The following is a 24,575-nucleotide window of genomic DNA, read 5'->3' as shown; positions in this document are numbered from 1 at the left end:
TGAAGAGAGCTGAAGGTTGGATGTTGGATCAGCTAGAAACGCTGGCTCCAGACACTGGACATAGAAATTTAACCTTATAACAAATATTTCGAAATTGCTATCTGCACCAGTATATATATATATCCACATCACCTGCTCAATGTCAACTCCCTGTGGAACACACAACTCTTGCAGCCACTAGGCACACCGAGTTAATGTTGCTTTACCATCCTTACAAGGTACCCATTCACAGCTGGGTAGACTGGGACATATACACAAGGTGTAGATAACTGGAATGTGTTCACATTGAAGATGGAGTAAACCAACAGACTACCTTGAGTCTGACTTCTTGGAGAGGCATTTAGAAGTTGGGGCAGTAAGGAAGGATGACAATATACAAATGAACAACATCGTTATTGCTGTGAAAGTGACATTTCGGTGTAGGTTCTAACACTGTCTCTTGCTAGATGATAGAACCCGAACTGTCACTTCCATGAAGTTATTCATCCATATTTTGTTATCCTTCCTTACATTACCACTGAATGGGCAAGTAGTAAATCCATCCCAGCACACCAGGACACAGGGAAGACTTCTCATCCGGCAGTAGCTCAGCCATGCAGTAAGTCATCCTTCAGGACACACAGCAATAAATGCTGTGCACAATTATACATTTGTTGCATTCCATCCAGTCTTCTTATATGCTAAGTAACTCTTTTAAATGATCACACTTTACTTCTTTTTATATAAACAAAAATATCCAGAGTTTCACCTTTATTACAGAAGCCCCATACTCCTGGTAATGAACCTGTCCTCAACTGATTATTGTAGAATCTATTTACAAAACAAGGGGTGAAAGGTTGTTTACAGATGATTTTTTAACTGGGAGTAAATTATACATCATGGCGTACTGAAAGCTGGTGCAGATGTTTGGTGTAGCTATGGAGAATGCCGAGGACACCATTTGGGCCTATTTATTCCGTTATCCTTCTGATTGACTTCACACATGTGCGGAAGTCGTCTGCCTCACTCTTCCGCCATGGAGATATAACAGACATACACCTCAGGAAGAGAGGGTATACACACTGTTTTTACTGTCAGACCAGCATGGAAGCCCTCGACCAAACCTATTCAGACTGGTACAATGATTGCTAACTGTCTGTGAAATCTGAGCAGCTGATATACCTTCCCTAATTATGAAGTGGAATACTTTCCATGTCAAATATTTCACAAATAAGAAACCTCAACACACATTCTAATCAGAAAACCTGAGTACCTTTATTAATACAAACACATGATATTACTTGATCAAATGAATTTTAATACTATTTTTTGAGATTTAATAATTTTATCCAGAAGATGACCTAGATAATGATTGTTGATAATGATTCATGAGTGAGAGGAAGGGTGGGAGGATTTGATTGATTGGTTGACTGACTGCACTTGTCCAGCTATAGTAAGTATGTAGTGTTGAGATTGTGTTGAAATCTCACAAGTGATGATTGCTTCATTATTCATAAACAATCATCAAACAAAATTGGTTAGCCTCATTTTTCAGATTTTCCTATTCGGGTTGTTATTGCAGATAACATGATACAACTTACTACCTTAAACTGATGATCAATATATCATAAACTATTATTATAAAATAAACTTTCAGGACTCTTCAAGATATATTTAGCCATGACTCTTCAGTTAGTGAAGTGAGTTTTAAAAGAACTGAATAAGTTTTCACACAGCTTCAAAGATATGTTCCATGGCCAAATGTTTCAAGGAGTTCCAAACAGTAGTTCCAAAGTCGTTTGTGTTCGATTATGAGAAAATGTGATTGATTGCTTGGTCGTTTGGTCACTGCGACCAATCTTCAATTATTTCAATTAATTGGAAGACCACTAATAGTAAGACGATGGATATAAAGTCAAGGTTAAACTTGTTATACCCAACAGGAAGAACACCAACATCCACCACATGGCTCCCAATACTCTAACATTGCACTAATTATCATCAGTGATGAGCAAAAAATGACTATGTCATCGTCCTCATCATCTCGTCTTTGTATCATTCAACATAAATACGACTCATCAACAATTAGTTAGTTCTACACAAAACAGTCTCCTTAGCCTGTTTTCATGTCTGAGGACATTTTTTCTTTGATAAAACCCACAAATGGTGCTAGACTAACACTTCATCTGTGAACCCACATAATTTTGACAGGAACAAACAATTCATTTTAAATTGGATGAGATGGGAGATCCCAAACGTGGAGAAACGCACGCTTGCTTCATTTAGGGCTTTAGTATTGCAGAATGCCTGGGCAGAGCAGCAAATAATATGGTTCAGATACTCTGAGACAGACTAGACTGGTGCTTGCAAAGCTATAAACACAATCAGGCAGACCTGGGAACAGCAGATTGTGGCAGTTCAGACAACAGGGCCACCAATGCATTCTGTGGGGACAATGGGGTAGCCTAGCATCTGCTCATTCTGCCAAAGACCCAGGTTCGATTCCCCATATGGGCACAATGTGTGAAGCGTATTTCTGGTGTCACCTGCCGTGATCTTGCTGGAATATTGCTTAAAGTGGTGTAAGATCTTTCTCAACTCACTCGCTCACTAACTCCAAACATTATCTTACTTTAAAACAACGATGTCTGTATAAGTCTGATGCCTACTGACTGTGAACTGTAGCAATGAATGCAAATCAAAAAAGTCATGAAGAAAAACAGTCGCACAGAAACAGCATAAACCACGAGTTCTACTACAAGACACAAGTGGCCTTCCAAAGTTTCAACCAAACAAGGCAGAAATTTACCTGGAGACTGTGCATAATTGGCTGCAAGATTTCACAATGAGTGAGCATTAATGAAAACAGGCATAATAAATCCACTTTAGAGTTAATTATCCGAACAGAGAACCTAATCTACTCAGGAAAGTACACCTTACAACGATCCCATCTACACTTTTTACACCAGTCTGGAATCATGCCAGCAATTTGTGACACCTCTGTATATATTGCATGCAATCAGAGGAATAGATCCCCACTAAAAGCAGCATTTGGTAACATCACAGTGGCCGTCCTTTCACTCACTCGTACTGTCAGAAGCCTTTCAAGTTATATGAAAACATCACTTGTAACCCTGTATTCCGATCAACACAATTCACTCTACTGAGTTATGCACCTTAACTGCACAAGGATCTGATGTGTGAAATCCAAGAATCATGCTGACTGTTATCACAGGAATGTAAATAAGAGAACTGCAATTCTGATGACATGCCATACATGTCACAAGGCTGTCACATTATTTCAGCTCTTCTGCCAGAAGATACAGCATAATTACTCCTCTGAATGCATTTTCTCACTCTAGCCACTGGAACAATTCAGGAGGCAAGTTAAATGATGTTTGAAACTTTAAATGCCTAAAATCAAACAGTAATCAGTCATGAAGGAATTCAACTTAACACCATTTCACAATTATATTTTCAAAGGAACAAAATGGGATGTAATGCATAACACTGTTGCCATGGTTGCCTGCATAAATGTGGTGGTGTGTTGTCCTGCGCGTAGCACTCAGGTCACAATCAGTTAAGTAACATTGGGCTTGGACAGTCGTTACATGGATGACCGTGTTTGGCAGCTTAACTCCTGAGTTTCTAAGACTTCGGTCCTGCTCCAATATGAAGCACATACGACACATGTGGCCTCACCTTAGGCAAGTGAGTTTGTTCAAAATTACATGTGTTCACCCAGCAAAATATGGGTACCCAGTGAAGTATGTCGTGAGACTGTTAACCTCCTAGCGCTTAACAGGCAGTTTAGGTTATCTGGGGTAATAATGAGCAGGACAGCTAACGTGGAAAAGAGGCGTTATAAATATTCTCCTTGTTATTGTTGTTACTGTTTTATAAAAGTTCAGACATAGTTCATTCAATGGGACAAGTATCCTGCTGGGAAAAAAATGTCCATTTGAATCATGAAGAAATGATGTAGCTCACGTATGTTACATTGGGTGTTTACACCAGCATATGTATGGGCTGTACCTGGGAGACTCTCCATTAAATCTACTGCATGATGCAGAAGCCTCATAACGTGTATCACCTCATTACTCCACATACAAGAAAGTCCACCATTTCTACCAATTATTGTCACGTATATTTTACGAGCTCATATTTCACTGTAGACATTCTGACACAAATCAAATTATCATTGATGTGCAAGATATCTTATTGATCAAATGATTTTAGTGGGGCTGTCTTCGATGTTCTCCAACCTCCAGAAGAAGTACATAGTCCACCCTCCTCCATCCATTCTAGCAAGTTGTGAACTGGTACAGGACTTTTTCTGTCATATGTCATTTTGGGAACAAATTTTGAAAATCTTTCATCACATCTTTTCCTCTTCAATTACATTCTCCTATGCATTTTTGAAAACATTAACTGACATTGTGGAATCCATTTTCCATACTATCTTAAAAACAGCATACTTAAAGCATGGCTAATTCCGGGAGATGTAGCCAAGATAAGCTATAATTCAGTTTGGTGTAGTCAAGGGAGGATTCAATGCAGGTAGGTGTAGACAAGGTAGGTTTTAATTCAGGTAGGTATAGTCAAGGTTAGATGATCAACTTCCATATCACAGTGAGAGAGACATTTCCGTGTAGGTTCTAACACCATTATCAATGGATTATTTGAGAACCTACATCAAAATGTTGTTCTCACAGTAATAAAGGTGCTCATTCATTACTGCTATTCTTCCTTAAGGTAGACGTTAAATGAAGTTATCGGTTTATTCAATGGAAGCAATTATTCAAGAAAGTGAATATTGAAAATATACATTATCAAATTAGGTAATTATTCTGTAAGGCTATTATTCAAGGTATGTATATCAAGCTAGGTAATTATTCAGGTCGGCCATTATTCACAGCAAGCATATTTTTAGATATGTATGTACTCAACAAGGGTGATCATCCTAGATAGGTATTTAGTATGTTTTAAGTATTTGCATATTTCCACTTATTCAAAGTAGACATTTACTGAAGGTACGTCATTGCTTAGAAGAGTCATTTATAGAGAGGCAGGCACCCATGGAGCGCAAGTACTGGATGTTTCTTCAGTGAATCCCTTCCATCTTGTTTTGATTGTTCCTAATATGACAGAAATATGATCATGTATGCCCTTGAGCCGAGGTAATGATACAAGATATATCTGTTATACACAACATTCTGAATTGTTTAAAGCTGACGTTTAAGATTACTTAGCAAAACCACTCAGATGATTGCAGCCGTTACAATGATTATGACCAAACTTCATTTTTTTTACTGAAGCTTCAAAGGACTATTAGCACAAATTAGCAGAACTCTGCAAGGAACATCTTTCGGCATCACATTCCCAGAAGTCACCAGGACCATCCAATCAGTGAGTATCAGCTCTCCAACACAATTAGCACAGATGAAACTCTGCCCCTGGGACATGGCAGCCACTTGTAGACTAGATGCAGGAGGTAGTAACATCAGGTCTCACCAAACCTACACTGATCAGACTCATATCTGTTTGTACACATATACCCTCCTTCAATATCACATCTAAACAACTGTCTCACTAAACATACACTGATCAGACTGAATCTGTTTAAACATATACACTCTCCTTCAGGATCACATCTAAACTACCTAACTGAATATTCACTGATCAGACTGGAATCTGTTTATAAATAAACACCCTCTGACACTGCGTCTACAAACTGGTCTATATATACAGCATACACAAAACATTTAAACATAGAACCCAACTTAAACTTTGCTTTAGTTATCCAAAAACACACTAACTTAAAAATCTCACTTCTTATCTTGATGACATTCCTGAAATTATGACAAAAATTTGAATCATAAGAAAAGCCTACAAAAGGATTACAAGCATATTTTAGCCGACAAAATCATTATTACTGACAACAAAATCCTATTTTTATATATATATATATATATATATTATTCACATAGACCTGTAGTATTCAGACTAAAATTAATTCTATGAAATAACCCTTATCAAACAATCACTTAAAATCATAAGTCATAACATATTAAGCAACATCTGTAATTTATATGTAGCAACTTGGGACTCGGTGGTGAATGAAAAATATAAAAAACCCATAAAATCACAAAAATCAATCCAATCTTGATCCAGCGGAGAAAGCCGAGCAATCTGAGCCACAGTAAATATGGCTTTCCCATATCCAAATCACCACCCAGTTTCTCTGTGTTTAATTTTCAGATGATCAATTTGTTTAATTATGGTCATCTTTCAAACTGCCACTGCTTGATGACTCTGAAGACTCCCATCTTGATGTCCCAGTCAGTGCCAGCAGACACTCACCTGACAATCAATCCGGTCAATACTCTCTCTGCCTCAAGGTCAAGACAGCTTGACCTTCATCGAGACCAATTCTTGTTCCAGCATTGATAGTTTGTGAGTGTGAGAAACCAAATGAATAAATCAGTGGCTACCAAAGCGGAGAAATTTGATTAGGGCTAGTGACTATTTTCTGAAGAAAAACTTGAATATCTGTCCTGGTCTTATGAGCTTCCTTGAACACTACTTAGAAAACTGAGAGGACGCTTCACGCAGCCTTCAGTCAGTTTTGTTTTGCTGACTATTTCTATATCTCTGATATCACTTGTTTCTCACATATTATTATCAATGATCCTCAAGAATAATGTAGTTGGTATCACTTTTGTAAAAACCATGACCAAAATTTTGAAAATTCTGTGTGGTAGGGCAGCCTTGTACTTTAAGCGTTTACTCCTAACGCCAAAGACCAGCATCTGATTTCCCACATAGGTACGATGTGTTAATCCTCCACTGTGATACTGCTGAAATATTGGTACAAGAGGCGTAAAACTGAACTCACTTGACCACAGAGGAGCACTCTTTTATCAGCCTGTTAAGACACAGGTGCCCAACAATCAATAAGTGGTGATATATTCAACTAAGAGGTTATGTTTCTTAAACATGGCACCTGAGAGACTGTTGCTCACAGTTCAGCTCCTGGGTTCCCTGCTCCACGCAAATGTGATACATCGCTGACTGCAACATAATGTCAGAGCTAACCAACAAATCACTGTTTATGTGCGTGAAGTAGGAGCCCAGACACTGGAGTCTGTTAGTTACCTGACTGTCATGACTGGATCCTGCATTCTAGTTAAAAATCCTGTAGGGTTTTTGAACATTTTGATTCCAACTGGTACAGTTTAGAGCGCTGAAATAAGGAGAAATGTGATTGGCTGGCACCTGGCTAATTATCCAAAATGAATTGTTTTTAGTAGACATCATCAATTTGATGATGGATTTCAGGCTTAAAATGTCAACTTTCAGAGTTGACTGAGATCTGATGTTTTACTTGTATGAAGGATCAAACTGAGGATCCAGTATTTAAAATCAAATCAAATTGATGTCTGGGTGAATCATTGCAGTCCTAGAATCCTAGATGTGTCTTGAAGATATAGCTTCTATAGCTTTACTCATAGGCTATGTCATTCAGTTACGTGGAAATAACCTACACACTCTTTGTAGACTTCTATAGTAACCTCATATTTTTTTCAAAATTCATCCAGGCTTTCAACAGCCATTCCATGTACACATGGGTACAGTCAGGCCTTTAAACTACAATAAAACACAATTTCTGGCCAATTCTTCCTGCATTTTTTCTAAGCACAGGAAGCAGAACACATCAACATGAAAATGTCATGTCACCTACATGAAAATATCCTAACACATATAATTATAAGTCATGGTGTTAAAATTACAGCATTAATACTTAAAATTGTGGTCAGTTTTAATTACTGGATGTAAGTGCTTTTCGAAAACATAAACATCTTACACTATTTCATCCAATCACAGCTGTCATAAGTCTCTGTCCTTTCAGTTGTTTCCATACCGTGCCCTCTCAGGGAACATGTGATTCTATTTTAGTGTAGGGGAACCTCAAGGCTATGTGAAACAATGACAGTGGTGAACCAGTTTGTTTTAACACTACTTTGAACAGGATTCTATTAATCTCACATCTTGTGAGCTGAATCTAGAAAGACAGATTTTAGATGATGAAAACAAGAAACATTGGCATGGTGCTCACACCCAAGAAATACACCCTCAGTGAACCAACCAACAAAGATATCCCAAAGGAACTGTACCCTGCACGGTAAAGAGAATGCACCTCCCTGTCCCAGTCAATCATGTATTCATATGGTATCATACATGCAGGAGTAGATCCACAGAATCACGTCTTCGGGACCACAGCGTTCATGTACACCCCAGCTATTTACTCATCCAACTCTCGAGTTAATTTGTAACCCTCAGTCACACCAACTATAAGTCATCTACGATCAGGCATACGAAAAATGTTTTCAAAGGTTCTTTCCAACTGGGTACAGTATGGTAGCCATGGTGGTTCAGTGAAATAAGCAGCCTAAACATACTCTGTTTGACTGATGTAATAGATTGAACATGTTTTGGAAAAGGTCTCATGTCCTCCCAATCAAAGTTAAAAAACCTAATAAAGAAAAACACAGTGACTGGGACAGAAGATGTACTGAACGAATAGACACATGAATGGACACGCAATTGTCTTTCCAGAGACCAACGGACCATTCATTTTGTCTTTTTAGCCAAAGATCACCTTTACAACATGGCCAGGGTGCTTTTTGTTCCCTAGAATCACCACATATTGGCTCCGCATGCTTGAAAATTCCTAAATTACTTTTGACGATGCAAAGCCAACTGGCGACATTAAATGACCAATCTTAATGGAATTGAAATGGCAATCAACGCTTCCAGCTGACACTCTAATGTTTCACATCATTCCGCTAAAGTTTCAGTAAAAACGTTGGATCAAAAACACAAAAGCGGAAATGTGTCTAACTTCGCAAACTACATAACATATCAGTGGAAAATTCGCAAATAGTTAACATGCTCCTTAACATAGAGACTCCTTCTAGGGAGTTTCCCATATGCTTCATGCTTTTGTTCTCAAGATAATAATGCAGAAATTAGTCACAGGTAAATCATAAATCTAGCAGCACCCGACAGCTCTCCATGAGATTATCATACATACATTATTCCCCGGGATGTAGCCCATTGCATTAACACTGTAATTTAAGTCATGTTCTCGAGTGTAACACGATTACGATGCACGCTTCATCAGCAATTCTCTTTGAGGAATAGAGGCAGGATTTATTTTTTGCAGCTACAATAGTGTTGAGAACTACCTCCTGAGCGGACAGGTGATGCAAAGCTAGACGAATCAGTGGGAACAGGATGTTGAAATGATACGAGTTTATACAGGACGATGTTCCTGTTACTGATTGTGATACAGAGCACATTTGTCAATTCACCAAAGATCCCTTGCAATATCCTTTTGTATGGAAGCAAATTATTTCACATTATTTGAGAGTTACAATTAACTGATTATTTGTCAGATGGATTTGCTTCATGATCACAGTGAATTAGTGTGTGCTTGCAAAAGCCCTAATCAAAGAACCTTTCATTTAAGCAACTTCCTGTCGACACTACTCTGTTATGCCAATTCTTTCATTAAAGTGCAGTTAATGTGTATACTATGAATGTGAACTCAAGTAATATAATACAATCAGTTATTTTTTAACTTCTTTTGATTTAAATAATTTTTTTTGAAACATTTAATTTCAGTCACCTCCTGTCCTAATCACACTGTGTATTATTTTTCCTTGACTAACTGCATTATTAACTGCCCTACATATAAGTGATTCATATATTATTGGGTCAGTTTACCAACATATTTTATGTTTGAACAATAAAATATTTAAGATTACCAACTGCACAGATCTTAGTGCCCCCATAATTATATAGACCAAGAGAGGGTAAATTCACAGGAACTTGACAAAGGAAGAGTGACGCATTGATTTGGACTAATGAGTGGTTCAAGAGAATGAAAGAAGAATTAGGCAAAAGGAAAAAGTGCAAGAACAAGGGAAGGAAAAAGAGTTCGAATGAAATACCAGACGGAGGAATCATTTATAGAACATTTTAGGAATAAAGTAGGTGAGTCAATGACAAATGTTGGGATGGTTACATGAAGGAGTTTGACGAAGTAGAGGGACGGGTAAGCGGGAGATGAGAACAGGTGAGTGACTGAGTTCAGGGATAAACAGCACAGGAAAGGGGAATATGTAAAGGACAAGGTGAGTGACTTTAGCAACAAATGTATGAGTATATAAGGGAATAAGTGACTGTGCTTGACCATAAGTAAGGGAACAAGGTTGATACCTAGTGAATTGGATGTTTGTCTCGGAAGAGGTTAGTGGGTCAGAGAGGGAACAGGTCATGGCATGGGCAACGTATTGAGCGAGGGAACAGGTTGTTGGTGGGGCAGGGGGGAGAAATAGGTTAGGGGATCAGTTGGGAACAGGTTGGGGGTGAGTGAGGGGAGCAGGTTAGGGGATGACAGAGGGAACAGGTTAGGAGATGACTGAAGGTACAGGTTAAGAGATGACAAAGAGGGAAAAGGTTAGAGGATGATAGAGGGAACAGGTTAAAGGATGACTGAGGGAACAGTTTAGAGGATGACTGAGGGAACAGGTAAGAGGATGATGGAGGGGAACAGGTTAGTGGATGATGGAAGGAACAGGTTAAAGGATGACTGAGGGAACAGGTTAGGAGATGATGGAGGGAACAGGTTAGGAGATGACGGAGGGAACAGGTTAGGGATGATGGAGGGAACAGGTTAGAGGATGATGGAGGGAACAGGTTAGGAGATGACGGAGGGTTAGGGATGACAGAGGGAACAGGTTAGGGGATGACGGAGGGAACAGGTTAGGGGACGACAGGGAACATGTTAAGAGATGACGGAGGGAATAAGTTAGGAGATGACGGAGGGTACAGGTTAGGAGATGACTGAAGGTACAGGTTAAGAGATGACAAAGAGGGAAAAGGTTAGAGGATGATAGAGGGAACAGGTTAAAGGATGACTGAGGGAACAGTTTAGAGGACGACTGAGGGAACAGGTAAGAGGATGATGGAGGGGAACAGGTTAGTGGATGACGGAAGGAACAGGTTAAAGGATGACTGAGGGAACAGGTTAGGAGATGATGGAGGGAACAGGTTAGGAGATGACGGAGGGAACAGGTTAGGGATGATGGAGGGAACAGGTTAGGGATGATGGAGGGAACAGGTTAGAGGATGATGGAGGGAACAGGTTAGGAGATGACGGAGGGTTAGGGATGACAGAGGGAACAGGTTAGGGGATGACGGAGGGAACAGGTTAGGGGACGACAGGGAACATGTTAAGAGATGATGGAGGGAATAAGTTAATAGATGACGGAGGGTACAGGTTAGGAGAAGACGGAGGGAACAAGTTAGGAGATAACTGTGGGTACAGGTTAGGAGATGACTCAAAACTGTTTTACTCATAATCAAGTTGCCTCAGGATTGACAAGGTCATATCTAAAACACTGAAAAACAGTTCCAGGCAGTTGATTTTAATCATTACTTGAGTAATTAAGAAACTGTTCATACCTCTGTCCACAAAACTGCACATTAGCTCACTTTCAAAATCATCCATAAATTCATCCTCACAAGTGTCCCTAAGGCCATCTTCACTGGCATGTTCCTGCTCACGGGCATGTTCCTGCTCACGGGCATGGTCCTGCTCACAGGCATGGTCCTGCTCACTGGCACAGTCACGGTCCTGATCACAGGCACGGTCCTGCTCACTGGCATGGTTCTGCTCACGGGCATGGTCCTCCTCACTGGCACAGTCCTGCTCACGGGCATGGTCCTGCTCACTGGCATGGTCCTGCTCACTGGCACAGTCACGGTCCTGATCACAGGCACGGTCCTGCTCACTGGCATGGTTCTGCTCACGGGCATGGTCCTCCTCACTGGCACAGTCCTGCTCACGGGCATGGTCCTGCTCACTGGCATGGTCCTGCTCACTGGCACAGTCACGGTCCTGATCACAGGCACGGTCCTGCTCACTGGCATGGTTCTGCTCACGGGCATGGTCCTCCTCACTGGCACAGTCCTGCTCACGGGCATGGTCCTGCTCACGGGCATGGTCCTGCTCACTGGCACAGTCAAGGTCTTGATCACGGGCATGGTCCTGCTCACGGGCATGGTCCTCCTCACTGGCTTGGTCCTGCTCACGGGCATGGTCCTGCTGACGAGGACAGTCCTGCTCATGGGCATGGTCCTGCTCACTGGCATGGTCCTGCTCACGAGCATGCAGACCTTCAAGAGGAGACGTGGACAGTAACAACTGCACCTCCATCATGTCAACAATGTTGTAACACTAAAGAAAAGTTATACCCCACAGGTCACAAGTATCCAAACAGACTGACCACCAGCTTGTACTTTCTCTATCAGGTTTATATTGTCACTTGTGACATAACTGTGTAGCTTGTCAACACAAACTCCTATCCTCACTTCTGCATTTCATGCATGCATTAGTGAAACAGAACAGCATTATCTCAGTCTGGCAAATAAACTGATGATAACCTGTCTGTCTGAAGGATGCATGGAGGCGGTTGCAAGGTGCTTGTTCTCTCACAATGTGACAACCCAGGTTGCAGCAATACTCCAGGAACAACACATTAGAATGCATGGCACTGGTTAAAGGGCACTTGTTACCCCACCATGTGACAAGTCATGCTTGCAGCAATATTCAAGCAACATTGCATTAGAATGCATGGCACTGGTTAAAGGGCACTTGTTACCCCACCATGTGACAAGTCATGCTTGCAGCAATATTCAAGCAACATTACATTAGAATGCATGCCAGTGGTTAAAGGGCACATGTTCCCTCACCCTGTGACAACAGTCACACTTGCAGTGTTATTCCAGCAACATCACATTAGAATATATGACAGCAGGTGAAAGGCTTGCTTGCAGCAACACTCCAGCAACGTGACACTAGAATGCATGGCACCAGTTAAAGGGCACTTGTTCCCTCACCTAGAAACAACAGTAACACCTGCAGCAATACTCCAGCAACGTTGCATTCGAATGCATCATTGCATGCCAGTGGTTAACAGGCACTTGTTACCTCACCATGTGACAAGTCACGTTTGCAGCAATATTACAGCAATATCACATTAGAATGCATGGCACCAGTTAAAGGGCACTTGTTCCCTCACCTAGAAACAACAGTAACACCTGCAGCAATACTCCAGCAACGTTGCATTCAAACCCATGCCAGTGGTTAACATTCACTTGTTACCTCACCATGTGACAAGTCATGTTTGCAGCAATATCACATTAGAATGCATGGCAGAGGTTAAAGGGCACATGTTCCCTCACTATGTAACAAGTCTCAGTTGCAGCAATATTCCCATAAAGTCACATTAGAATATATGGCAGCATGTAAAGGGCACTTGTTCCCTCACCCTGTGACAACTGTCATGCTTGCAGCAACGTTTCAGCAACACTAGAGAAAACCTGGTAAAAACCCTCATCATTATACCAATATGGGCTGTTATGATCCACTTGCATATTCAGTGAAACAAACCATATTCCTTCATGAATTCAATTTGTTAGACACGATGACTAGAGCTGAATATTCATTACTTTTTTGAAAAAGAGAATGTCCTTCAGCTGATACCTGAGCCAGGCATGGCAATAGTCAACACTCTAAAACAGTGGGTCGACAGTAATGTAGTCATTAGTCATTGTCATGGCAAATTATCATGTAAAAACATGAAAGATAACTTAATATTTTTATTTCACTGAATATATTGAAAAATACATGAACTGGTGATGTATTACAGTAGTAGTCATGAAAAATATCCACATTCAGAACCCAAGACAAGTGATATGTATCATATTTGATTCAATGTGGATTCCTGGCAGTCCAGCACCATGTAGGAACTCAAACCCTGAAGGGACAAACACTTTACCCACTGAGCTACTTAACCACCCCTATATTACCAAGCCACATGGATTCAAGAAGACTAGTGTAAATAAACAATCAGATGCTTCAATTCATATTTCATAAAGTTTTAGTTCTAATTTAGCTGTGGTTCTCTATCACAGTCTTTTCCTTTAACAATGTAGATTCCATTGGTCCTCCAGGCCATTCATGCTGACGAAAAGGATGAACTTTCCTCCTGCATATTCTTGTGATTCACTTCCTATTTTACACCATTTTATACCTTGTTCTTACCAACAATTCTGAGGAAATATAATGACCTCGCTAAAGCTATATCAAGAAAACACATGGACATCTCAGACAGTTAGATCTAAGTACCTAACAATGCTTAAGTGATCGATCATTAAATGTTTAATTGGTGTTCAGGCAAGTAGGCCCATTCACACCTTGCCCATGATAAAGTATAAAAAATTTCACAAAGTAGGAAAACTACCACATGCTATACACTTATCATGAATTACATATTAAACTTCACGGTGAATGATATTCCTTTAACATAACAGTCTAGCCAGTATGAAGTCAATATTGAGAGCTGTAAGAGATGCAACCATGCTTACTGAAAGGAGGCATATTTCCTTGCAGACCAGAATAAGTATGTCCACACTTGCTACACAAACTGACTGGAACACCACACACAGATGTAAACACAATACAGAACCATAAAGATATAATGACACATCCATAAAAAATCTTCACTTGGAGCATGAAGGAACAACCATTGAGACAAAAAACAAAACGAAAACCACAGCAAGACTGACAACTTGAAGATGATAGAGAAAAAACAAATGGCCACCAATATCTAACACCAATCTCACCTTTTTCATGAAGTTCCCTGTTGATGTTCTCAATGACTGAGGCGAACCTCTGCTGATTGTATGCGAGACACTCCATGTTGCGGCCAAGTCCTTGAGGTCACGGCCCACTTAGTCCACAGAACAGTAACTCAATACAAAATGTTCACAAACTCGTCACATCAGTACTGATGATAGCCTCATAGTTCTCCAAATATATCATTACATATGATGTAAGATCCAACTTGATGTGCTCAGCCAGTAAAAGGTCAATATATCAGATGCTCAGATCCTGCACAGCATACCCTCAAAACCTGGTTTGCTGGGAATGGTGGAGCAACTATGTCAAGAAACACTCAACAGTCCATGTAAACTGTCCACTTTTGGCATGAGTTCAAAATTCAAATGTTCCAAGTTATTGGTAACAATTCTGAAATGAAGAAAGATTCCAATATATTTTGGTCACATCCATATTGAAGACAGAAAATACTGAGGGAACGATCATGAAGGATGGATCATTTTCAGAGTGTACAGATCCAGTAACTTCAATAATAAAACGCTGACTGAAAACTTAAAATGTACATAAACAATTCAACAATGACACACCACAATGACGTTATATTGTTTCCTTTTTATCTTCGAGCTGAATGAAAGGTCTTCAGTGGGGATACTATATGATTGCTGCAACAAACTGTGAAGTAGAAACTTCCCTATGACTTGTGGTCTAACTAAAAGTTGAGCTAACCACTGTCACAGAAACAGAAACAAAGAAACTGACATGGTATCCACAAATTATGACTGAAGGATAATGCAAGTATCAAACGTGAGCTAGACCTCAAAAGAAGAAGTGTCCTGTGATGTGTACTGGCACATGATGTCCGAAAGTCCCGCATATGATGAAGTCTCACTGTCAAGTGATGACAAAATATTTGAAAACTTAAGTCTTGGATATCACAAAACTTAATATTATATCCAATACAGGTTCATTGTGGAGAACAATACCCTGGGAACAGATCAATGACCGTCTGACTGAAATGCCGACCTCCCACACCATCTCATGTCCCTTTCTAGCAAGCAGCTTCAGCTTTAGATGTCGGAAAAATGAATCTTGGATTCACAAGAAGTTAAAACTGTAGACTGGTTACTGATACCACTATCCAAAGACAATTTCCCCTGGAGCTAAAATTCAATATGTACTCTTCAAAATATCTTCAGATAAGAAGTTTGCCTCTCATACAAGTCCATGATGGATAACTTGTGAAAGTTCCCTTTTCAACATAACAAATTATATACCCCAAAAGTCTACAATACATGAAAGTATGTAACATGGATAGTGCATCAGTATTGGTAATGAATTTGTCCATTTTTATGCAGTTCAAAAGCCGAAGTATCGTCACAGGTAATAAAATTCTCACAAAAGCTCTCAAACTGCCATTTCTCTACAGCGGAACAAATGTGAACTCATCTTTAAATTATTGATCCTGCAGCTCTTAACCTGACTTCAGTCCCGAGAGCTGTGTAGATCAGGAGGTGTCATAAGTAAAATCTCTAAATACAGTATGGGTTCCACACATTTGAGAATCTCCTCTATGTTTCTTATCACACTTTACAAACAATCAGTATCTCAAATGACTAAATGCCATGAGCATTCATGAGTAGCATCTCAAAATACTAATGTTTACTTCTACAGTATGGGTTCCACACATTTGAGAATCTCCTCTTTGTTTCTTATCACACCAATGAATACCTCAAACAACTAAAACACCATAAGCATTCAACCAGTACTGAATAGCATTAACAAATGTGTAAGCATCTTGAAAGCTGTGAAAACCAGGCACTATGTTTATAGATTAACTCCCTTGAAGACCATGAATTTCAGCATCTGAATTTAGGGAGGAATACTGGTCTGGGGAGAACTGTTGAGCAAAAGGACATGGTTCATTCACCTCCTTGAAAGTTATTTGCTTTTCATGCCCTACTCAGCAACATTTCAACAGTGGTCTATATACAACTGACCCTGGGCCAGAGAATCCAGTGATACTTCAAGAAATGGTCCACTACGCCAGGAAAGGAATAAACAGCGAGTCTGACCACTGACTCTATATGATTATCTCTTGCCACCAGCACAGCTGGGGAGCTAGTATTACCCAGAATTCCTTTGGGTGCAACTGACGAGGATCAGGTGGTCATAAAATGTGACTTGGTTGATGGCCTGTCATCACATCGTACATCCCTGTATCATGTGGGTATGGAAAGAGATATCAAACAATGGCCCTGGTGATCACCTATAGGCAGCAGTGCTACATCTTAACTGTGAACTAACGCTCACTCTTACTCTTGCGCTTTGAGTCGCCTCAATAGTCTACAATAACAAACACACAGAGGAAGTCTGTTATTACAGAATTGTGTTCATATGGTCATGTGATGTGTCGTATGTGATGTGTGTGTGTGTGTGTGTTAGTGAGTGAGTGAGTGAGTGAGTGAGTGAGTGTGTGAGTGTGCATGTGCAAGCAACCGTGCACACGTATGTGCATGTGAAAGATGTGTCAGTGTGTTAGAGTGTGTGTTGGGGAGTGATATGTGTGTGTGTGAACCAAATCAAATCAAATGGATGCAGATTCCTACATCGATACATGTATCCATGCCGTAAATAAGGATTTTATCAAAGGTCATCTTGCTCTATACCTGTCTGATCTTAGGCAATTTCAGACTATTTTGTTGGACAATGTGCAAGCATAACAATTATTTCCAAATCAACTGATTTTTCCAAGTTATTGATAGGTAAGAACAAGTTAATGGAACTTGATATTTGCTTAATGACAGGTACTCATGTTGCATCTGCCCTCGTTATACACATATGACATTGATAGTAAAATGTACATATCTGAAATGACTGCTGCATTATACGATCAAATGTAATTAAGATATGATTATATATGGCTATATAAGGTTAAAAACCTTAGATATTGCAATACCTTTTTCTATGAAGACACTTTGGTTGAAAAATAGTTTGGACGACTTTATAATTTTAATATATACTTATCATAGACGTATCTTCAGTCAAGATCATGCATGACTGTTTTCAAAATATAAACTTTCATGATATTGTCCTATCTACCATCTAATCACCTAACTGCATTTATTTGACCACTTCATTTAATGTCAATCAATCCAACCCATCCAATCAGAAAGTCAGTTAATCTTTACTACCGGAGAGATTAGTAATGTGAGCCAATCAGAACCTGCAAAGACGGCACTTCCATGACCAAAATAGACTGGGTATAATTACTTAGCCAGCCTGGATGTATTCTTGCAATTAAAACAGAGTGAAATTGCTGATAAACCATCACAGAGTTTGCCAGAGTTGTGACAGAACATTATCTGAGCAGATAATAGTAAACTGAGCACACTCCGATAAGGCTTATCTGCCAGGTTCCAGAGTTCCTGGTTACGTCTGCTCCAACTGTTCTAGTTGGCTCACTGTACATTAGGAAGAAGAGTGTCCATTTTAACTGCATCTTGCAGCATCAAACAGAACCAAACACCAAACATCCAACCTGAGATATGTGGCAAGTACCTCGAGTCAGTGACAGGGTTCATCTGTTATCAGCCATCATTATTAGGTCTAGTGAGAATTTTTCCACATAATTACTTCCTTTCATTAACTCTTTAATGGTTTCATTATCCGGATAAGCATATGATCTAACCTACACCACAACTGTTAGCAAAGAACCTGTTCTAATACTACATAATTATAATGCAAACCCACAGAAGTGGGGAGATGAGAGCAGCCTTCCATACACACCATGCACACCACACACCCCTTTTGAAGTTTACTAATAACACAATAACTATAGCATCATAATGAACTCAAAGGGACCATTTTAGCATAAGTTTTCATTATCAGCATTTCGAGGAAAACTGGAATCAAGTGTCTGGGGATAAAAATTATTGTGTTTATAAAAACAGTTTCCCGTACATTATGTTTCAAATAAAATGAATGAGATTGTGAAAAAGTGAAGTACATGGAAAAAGTAAAGTACATGACGCCATTAACCCATCTGGTGATCCAATGTCAAGGAGTTTAAGTGATTACTAAAAGTAAACTACCACATCACAACCCGTCTCAAAGCAGCATCCGTGCTTCAAGTCCACTATACACGGAATAATACTTAAAGCCTGGTATCAACGCTCCATGGATAATTTCAAACTAACAGAGCCCTCCTGCTGTGGGTTGTATAGGACTGCCATAACACATACTTCATCATATTTATCAAGGGTCCCACATTTGAAAATGTGTGTGATCTCAATGACTTTGGTTAGCCAGCAATATTTCCTGGGTGAACTGCAATGGGAATGTTATATACCACACAGTGGCCTGATGAGGGAGCACATGAAGGATCAATAATTAACATGCTGTGAAAGGACAGCTTCTGAAACTGGTTTCCTAATTATCACTGAAACTTCCGGTTAATCTTCACTGTATTTGTTTATTTTATGTTGCTGTCAGCAATATACCAGCAATAACGTTGAGGTCTGAACTGCACTTCAATATAACCAGGAGCTGATGTTATTATTGACAGTTTCCATTGGATTACAGAAAGACACAATCTACCCAAAAGCTATCAACCCAGTCATGGGCATGGTAACAAAATGGCATATAGAAAGTCATCAAATGTAACATACATCATACACCATCGAAGAGTGAGTTGGGGATATGGATTCACAAGACTGATCAAATGCAAATGATGAATACAGATGATGAAGAGAATTTAAGGGAAAATGTGACAATTTGTTCCATTCCTTTGGAAATGTTTCATCTGTATGGATACATATTACTTTTTCTCATAAGCACTAGCACTGGCCAGTGGTATGCTCTCAAAATGGAATTCTAGCACATTGGGTTGAATCACATCTGAGAGTCAAACCTTCAGTCTCAGAGTTCAGCACCAAATCGCCAGCACACAATGCCAGCAACTAAACCACTCCGACTGTGGACGTCACATTGGGTTTTCTCAGTGTCTTTCTGTGTTCGTATTTAGCATCTCAAAATACAAATCCAAGGATTATATCATATTCATCACACTTCATCTTTTTCGTCCCTAATCTATCTAAGAGTTTTCAAACATTAACAACTTTTACTATCAACATATTTCTCTGGAAACATGTAACAATCAACTATATTTTCAACTTCAAACTTTCCAGACAAGACAGGTTTCTTCTCCCCATCACTGTCGCCTTGCCATTGATTCAACCTCCTACACAAAGAGTATACAATGACTACATGGGGTTACAGATGTGACCAAGTACCCAGTCTTGTAGCCACACATACACCATGTCTATTGATCGGTGAGTGATCCACAAGCCCTCTCTTTAACATACATCACACATCGACAATGGCCACTGTTGGCAAATTGGACATCACCCAAATTATTCCTTCTTCCAGGGCTTCAAAAATCATTTGTGTTTTAAACCCAGACGTTCACTTTAACTTCTGTAAAGAATTAATCATTCTGTTTCACTCAGTTTCCACTCTACAAATTACTTCCTTGTTACAATGATTTGCTGCAGCAGGAGAAAGATGCTTTTTTTTCATTTATCTCATTTTGATGTTTCATGTATACAAATCAATGTAAATGTAGAATCTGCCATAAATGTTATCCATGAACAGACATCAAGAGATGGAACAGACAACATGAACCAATTTAGGAGCCATAGTAAAGGTAATAATGAACTCATGCCTATTAAAGGATGTTTCTGTATTTCATTCAGTTCAGCCAACAGATTTTGAATCTGAGTAAACATACATTATAACCAGTTGTCACGCAAACACAACTAATCAAATTTCTAAAATTCCCAAAATAGCTTTACTGTGGTACATCTGAAACAAATCTGGGATTTTTGTCATATTATATGTAACTGAATTTTATGATGAAACACTTCTAAAAGCATTGTTGAATATCTGGAACATTTGCTAAAACTGACACCCATGCTAACGATGATGGAACAATCCCGACTCCACAGCATTGTACAAACTAGAAATAGAAATCTCCCTCAGGTTTATTGTATCAATATTACCACCATAAAAAATCTTCTCAAACATACCACTAAGCTGATCAACGGTTTTGCATTTTACACTAAAATCGGGGATTTTGCTGTACATGAGATTCCCAGAGCTCAATGTTCCTAATGTACATTTCCCACTAACGATGCTCTCATGCTTAATGCTTATTTCAAAATGAGGTGCAGAGGCAATTTTAAGCCAATTTGCTAAGTGGTTCCTGGGTCTTGTCGTCATGGTTTCAGGCAGACGCAGTGTGAAATCATATCAGCACATACAGTACCTGGATTAACCCTGGTGATATGAATACGTAATTTCCTATCTTCATTCCAATCACATTTGCCATGGGAGCAGAATCGTAACATCCCACAGAGTGACTGCATGAGTCGACATCAGGTCTACTGCTTACCACTACACCATATAGTGAAAAGGAAACACACTTGGGAACAACCACTGTGATGATCAGACATGTATGTGTAGACCCTGGGCTTCCAGAACAGGGCCCAGTGCAGGGGCTCTAACAAGATAGTCTGTCTCCACATCTTGAAACCAAAGTCATTTTACAACACACCATCAGAGACAGAATAGGTCTTCACTACACACAAAGCTCTAACTATTCATTCTGGCTGGATACAAAACATACACCTTGAAACGAAGGTCATCCTACAGCAGACTTTCTTGAACAGAAAAGGTATTCACTGTACACAGGTCTCTTTAGTATACATTCTGAATGGATACATCTTGGAACAAAGGTCATCCTACAACAGACTTTCTAGAACAGAACAGGTCTTCACTACACAAAAAACTCTAACTATACAGTCTCGCAAGATACAACATATATAATACATGCATGAACATAGGTCATCTCACAACACACATTGTAACCATACAATCCACAACACTCCTGAAATAGATATAATGGATCAGAGTCCTAGGACATTCTTGTGGATACATTTCACAACACCTGGAAGTCAAATGGAACAGTCAGTTATGCTATATAGTGGTAATATAAATCAATCAGCACTAAACCCAAGCTGAGCTAAGATACAAATATTGATCTATCACGAAAGCAAGAGAACTACCTAAGCACTACATGACTGCATGAAATAATTTAGTCACATATCCAGAGGATTATATATATATATATATATCCAAGAGGAGACAGATGATTACACATCAAACAGTGTGAAATATTTACGTGATGTTTCTTCAGGATCATATATATCCATGACAACAGCTCAGTGGCATAAATACATCATATGCAGCGGTATTAAGAACTGGCCTGTATGACACGATCAGTTTTAAATACATGGAAGGAAAGCAGGGCTATATCGTACAGTTCAATATCACTTAAAGGCACTGCTGCAATACCTGTAACACTTATGACAGCAGACGCACCCTAATGGGACCTTTGTCAATGGATGCCCTGAGGAATAACAGAAGTCTTGAGAACAACTTCTCCGAAGATATTTTGTTAATCTTGGAATGAAGCCTTTCAAGCCACTATACTTTAACCCAAACTGGTGTTGTCAGAATCCACTCTCATATAATGATATAAGGCTAATGACTTCTTTCATGGGCATTGGTGTTCCTGTTGCAAGAGGTTGAAGTGCCTCAGCAAAAGAAAAACACCATTGTCTTGGACAGATTATTTTGATACAGAGATAATACCAATCAAAAACAAGTCATCAACTCAGCCATGTACTTGAACTTGTTTAGGTGAACTGCTGTCTCATCAGTGAATGAGTGAGTGAGTTTATGCTGTTTTAGCCATGTTCCAGTAATATCACAATGGGGGTACACCAGAAATGGGCTTCACAAACTGTACTCCATTCTCTTCTCACAGTGGTTACTCCTGTCATATCTTCCTACGTAACCTCTGTTCTAATACGGCCATATTTCCCGGTCATCGAGAATGCCCCTTGTGGCAAAGATCGCAACAGGAATTATCTCCCTTCTTACTATCCAATCAGAACACGCATTAAATAGACTTAGCTCCAATATGGCGGTCCCCATGGAGTTGGTTCATCAACGTGCAAAGGAAAGATTCTGTATTTCATGTTTAACTGAAAATCAGAAACTGGCAATAGAGAGTGCATGGATCAATCGCCATGATGTGTTTGTAGAAACAAAAACCGGTGGTGGCAATTTTTCCCGATGCATTCGGAAATTACCGAGATCTTACGAATGATCACTCTTGAAACAACATCTCTGATTGCACAACTAAATCTGAACGCCTCCAATCGCAAGTCTTGAACACTCGAACCTGGAAAGGGCCGTATTAGAACAGAGGTTACGTAGGAAGAGAATGACTGTACCCATGTAGGGAATCAAACTAGGGTTTTCAGTGTGACAAGCAAACGCTTTAACCACTAGGATCACTGTAACCAGTGAATGAATGAATTGGGTCTAGTGAACATAGTTCAGCCATGTAACAAAATGTCTCCCTGTGACAAATGTGCCAGGAAAGGCTGATATGAGTGAACAAGTTTAGTTTAATGCTGCTTTAAGCAATAATGCTCTTTAAGCACAAGGCTACCCAAACAATCCTGTGTGAAGGAAAACAGGGCTTACCCATGTACCAACTGGATGAAACCCACAAATCCATGTTTCATGATGACGAACTGTAAAACACATGAAAGCATATCAAACCCAAGACTAAAAACTCATGATCAAAATTCAGAAATGCGTATGAACTGCACTCAACAAAAGACACTGTCATCCCTTGACAACTGCACCCCACCTACGAAGAGAAAATCCATGCACTTGTAAATTGTTAGAAATGAGAACAAAGAATTATCCATAACGTCTCACGGTGAATGTCTGATCAGTTTTATGAAACTCCTAACATTCCTGACAGTTCAAACAACAATTTCCATAAGAGTGAGTGAGTAAGTTGGGCTTATCACTGCTTTTAACAATGCCCCAGCAATATCATGAGAAATGGGCTTCACACAATGTACCCATGTGGGGAATCAAACATAGGTCCTCAACAAGATGAGCGAAGGCTTTAGCAACATGGCTGTCCAACCTTCCTAACCTTTGTCTGAGGCACTGGAAGAAGTGCCATCATAAATCATCAATATCATAACCAAATGCTCATTATTTCAAATACTACATATGTTGTCAGTTATTACTCAAGTCAAATACTGGACTGCATTCCAGGAATTTTCTTTGAAACCAACATCAAAACCAGCAACTCAGTATTGATAAATATGAAATGCTGGAAATAAATAGTAATGGTTGATACAGATAAAACTCCAGTCAAGGATAGCATCGATCAAGTGATGTTTGAAACAAGACCAATTCCAACCTAATTCTGAATGCTACCACCAGTGAAATGCCTCCCAATGTAATGATCCTGAAATCTCAGAAGCTCATGTATATAGATTGGCCTTCAGGAGACTTGCACTAAATCATGGCAAACTTCCCCCTGGTCATCCACAAGCTGATTCAGCAGAGTGCCAAAATAACTAGATCTCAGATCTCACACTGTCCCTCTGCCTTGGATCACAACCATTTAACCTCACAGCAAAAACAGTATGAGGGCTCTTGTCCACAATACTCTCTCCCTCAGACACACACAAAACTTCTGCAACCATAGAGTCAGTATGTACCTTGCATCATCACATAAAAAACTGCAAACATAATCATGTCGTTCAGTATACCATACAGTATTTCACAGTAAATTATCAGGTTTAGGTCAGATAATACTGGGATTGTTGATCAACTCTACACTGAGCAGTACCCGAGACACAGAAGATCTATCCAATGTTGAGACGTGCTAGCAAGCATTATC

The 24,575-nt window shown here is 39.6% G+C and overlaps 1 protein-coding gene across 2 annotated transcripts in view; it reads right to left on the bottom strand.

Annotated features, from left to right (window-relative positions):
• Window positions 1–24,575, bottom strand: part of LOC137290318 (dystrobrevin beta-like) — a 146,678-nt gene that overhangs the window by 105,128 nt on the left and 16,975 nt on the right. Inside the window, exon 1 of one of the 2 annotated variants that reach the window (XM_067821140.1) lies at window positions 14,740–15,145. The exons of the other annotated variant lie outside the window; for it this stretch is intronic. Coding sequence (XP_067677241.1) covers window positions 14,740–14,815 — 76 coding nt within the window. The 5' untranslated portion in view covers window positions 14,816–15,145. Of the gene's footprint in view, window positions 1–14,739; window positions 15,146–24,575 lie in introns of those variants that run through there. 2 annotated transcript variants of the gene reach the window in all.

Source organism: Haliotis asinina, chromosome 7, assembly GCF_037392515.1.
Source record: "Haliotis asinina isolate JCU_RB_2024 chromosome 7, JCU_Hal_asi_v2, whole genome shotgun sequence".
Lineage (NCBI taxonomy): Eukaryota > Metazoa > Mollusca > Gastropoda > Lepetellida > Haliotidae > Haliotis > Haliotis asinina.
This window is presented reverse-complemented; position numbering and strand designations above follow the sequence as displayed.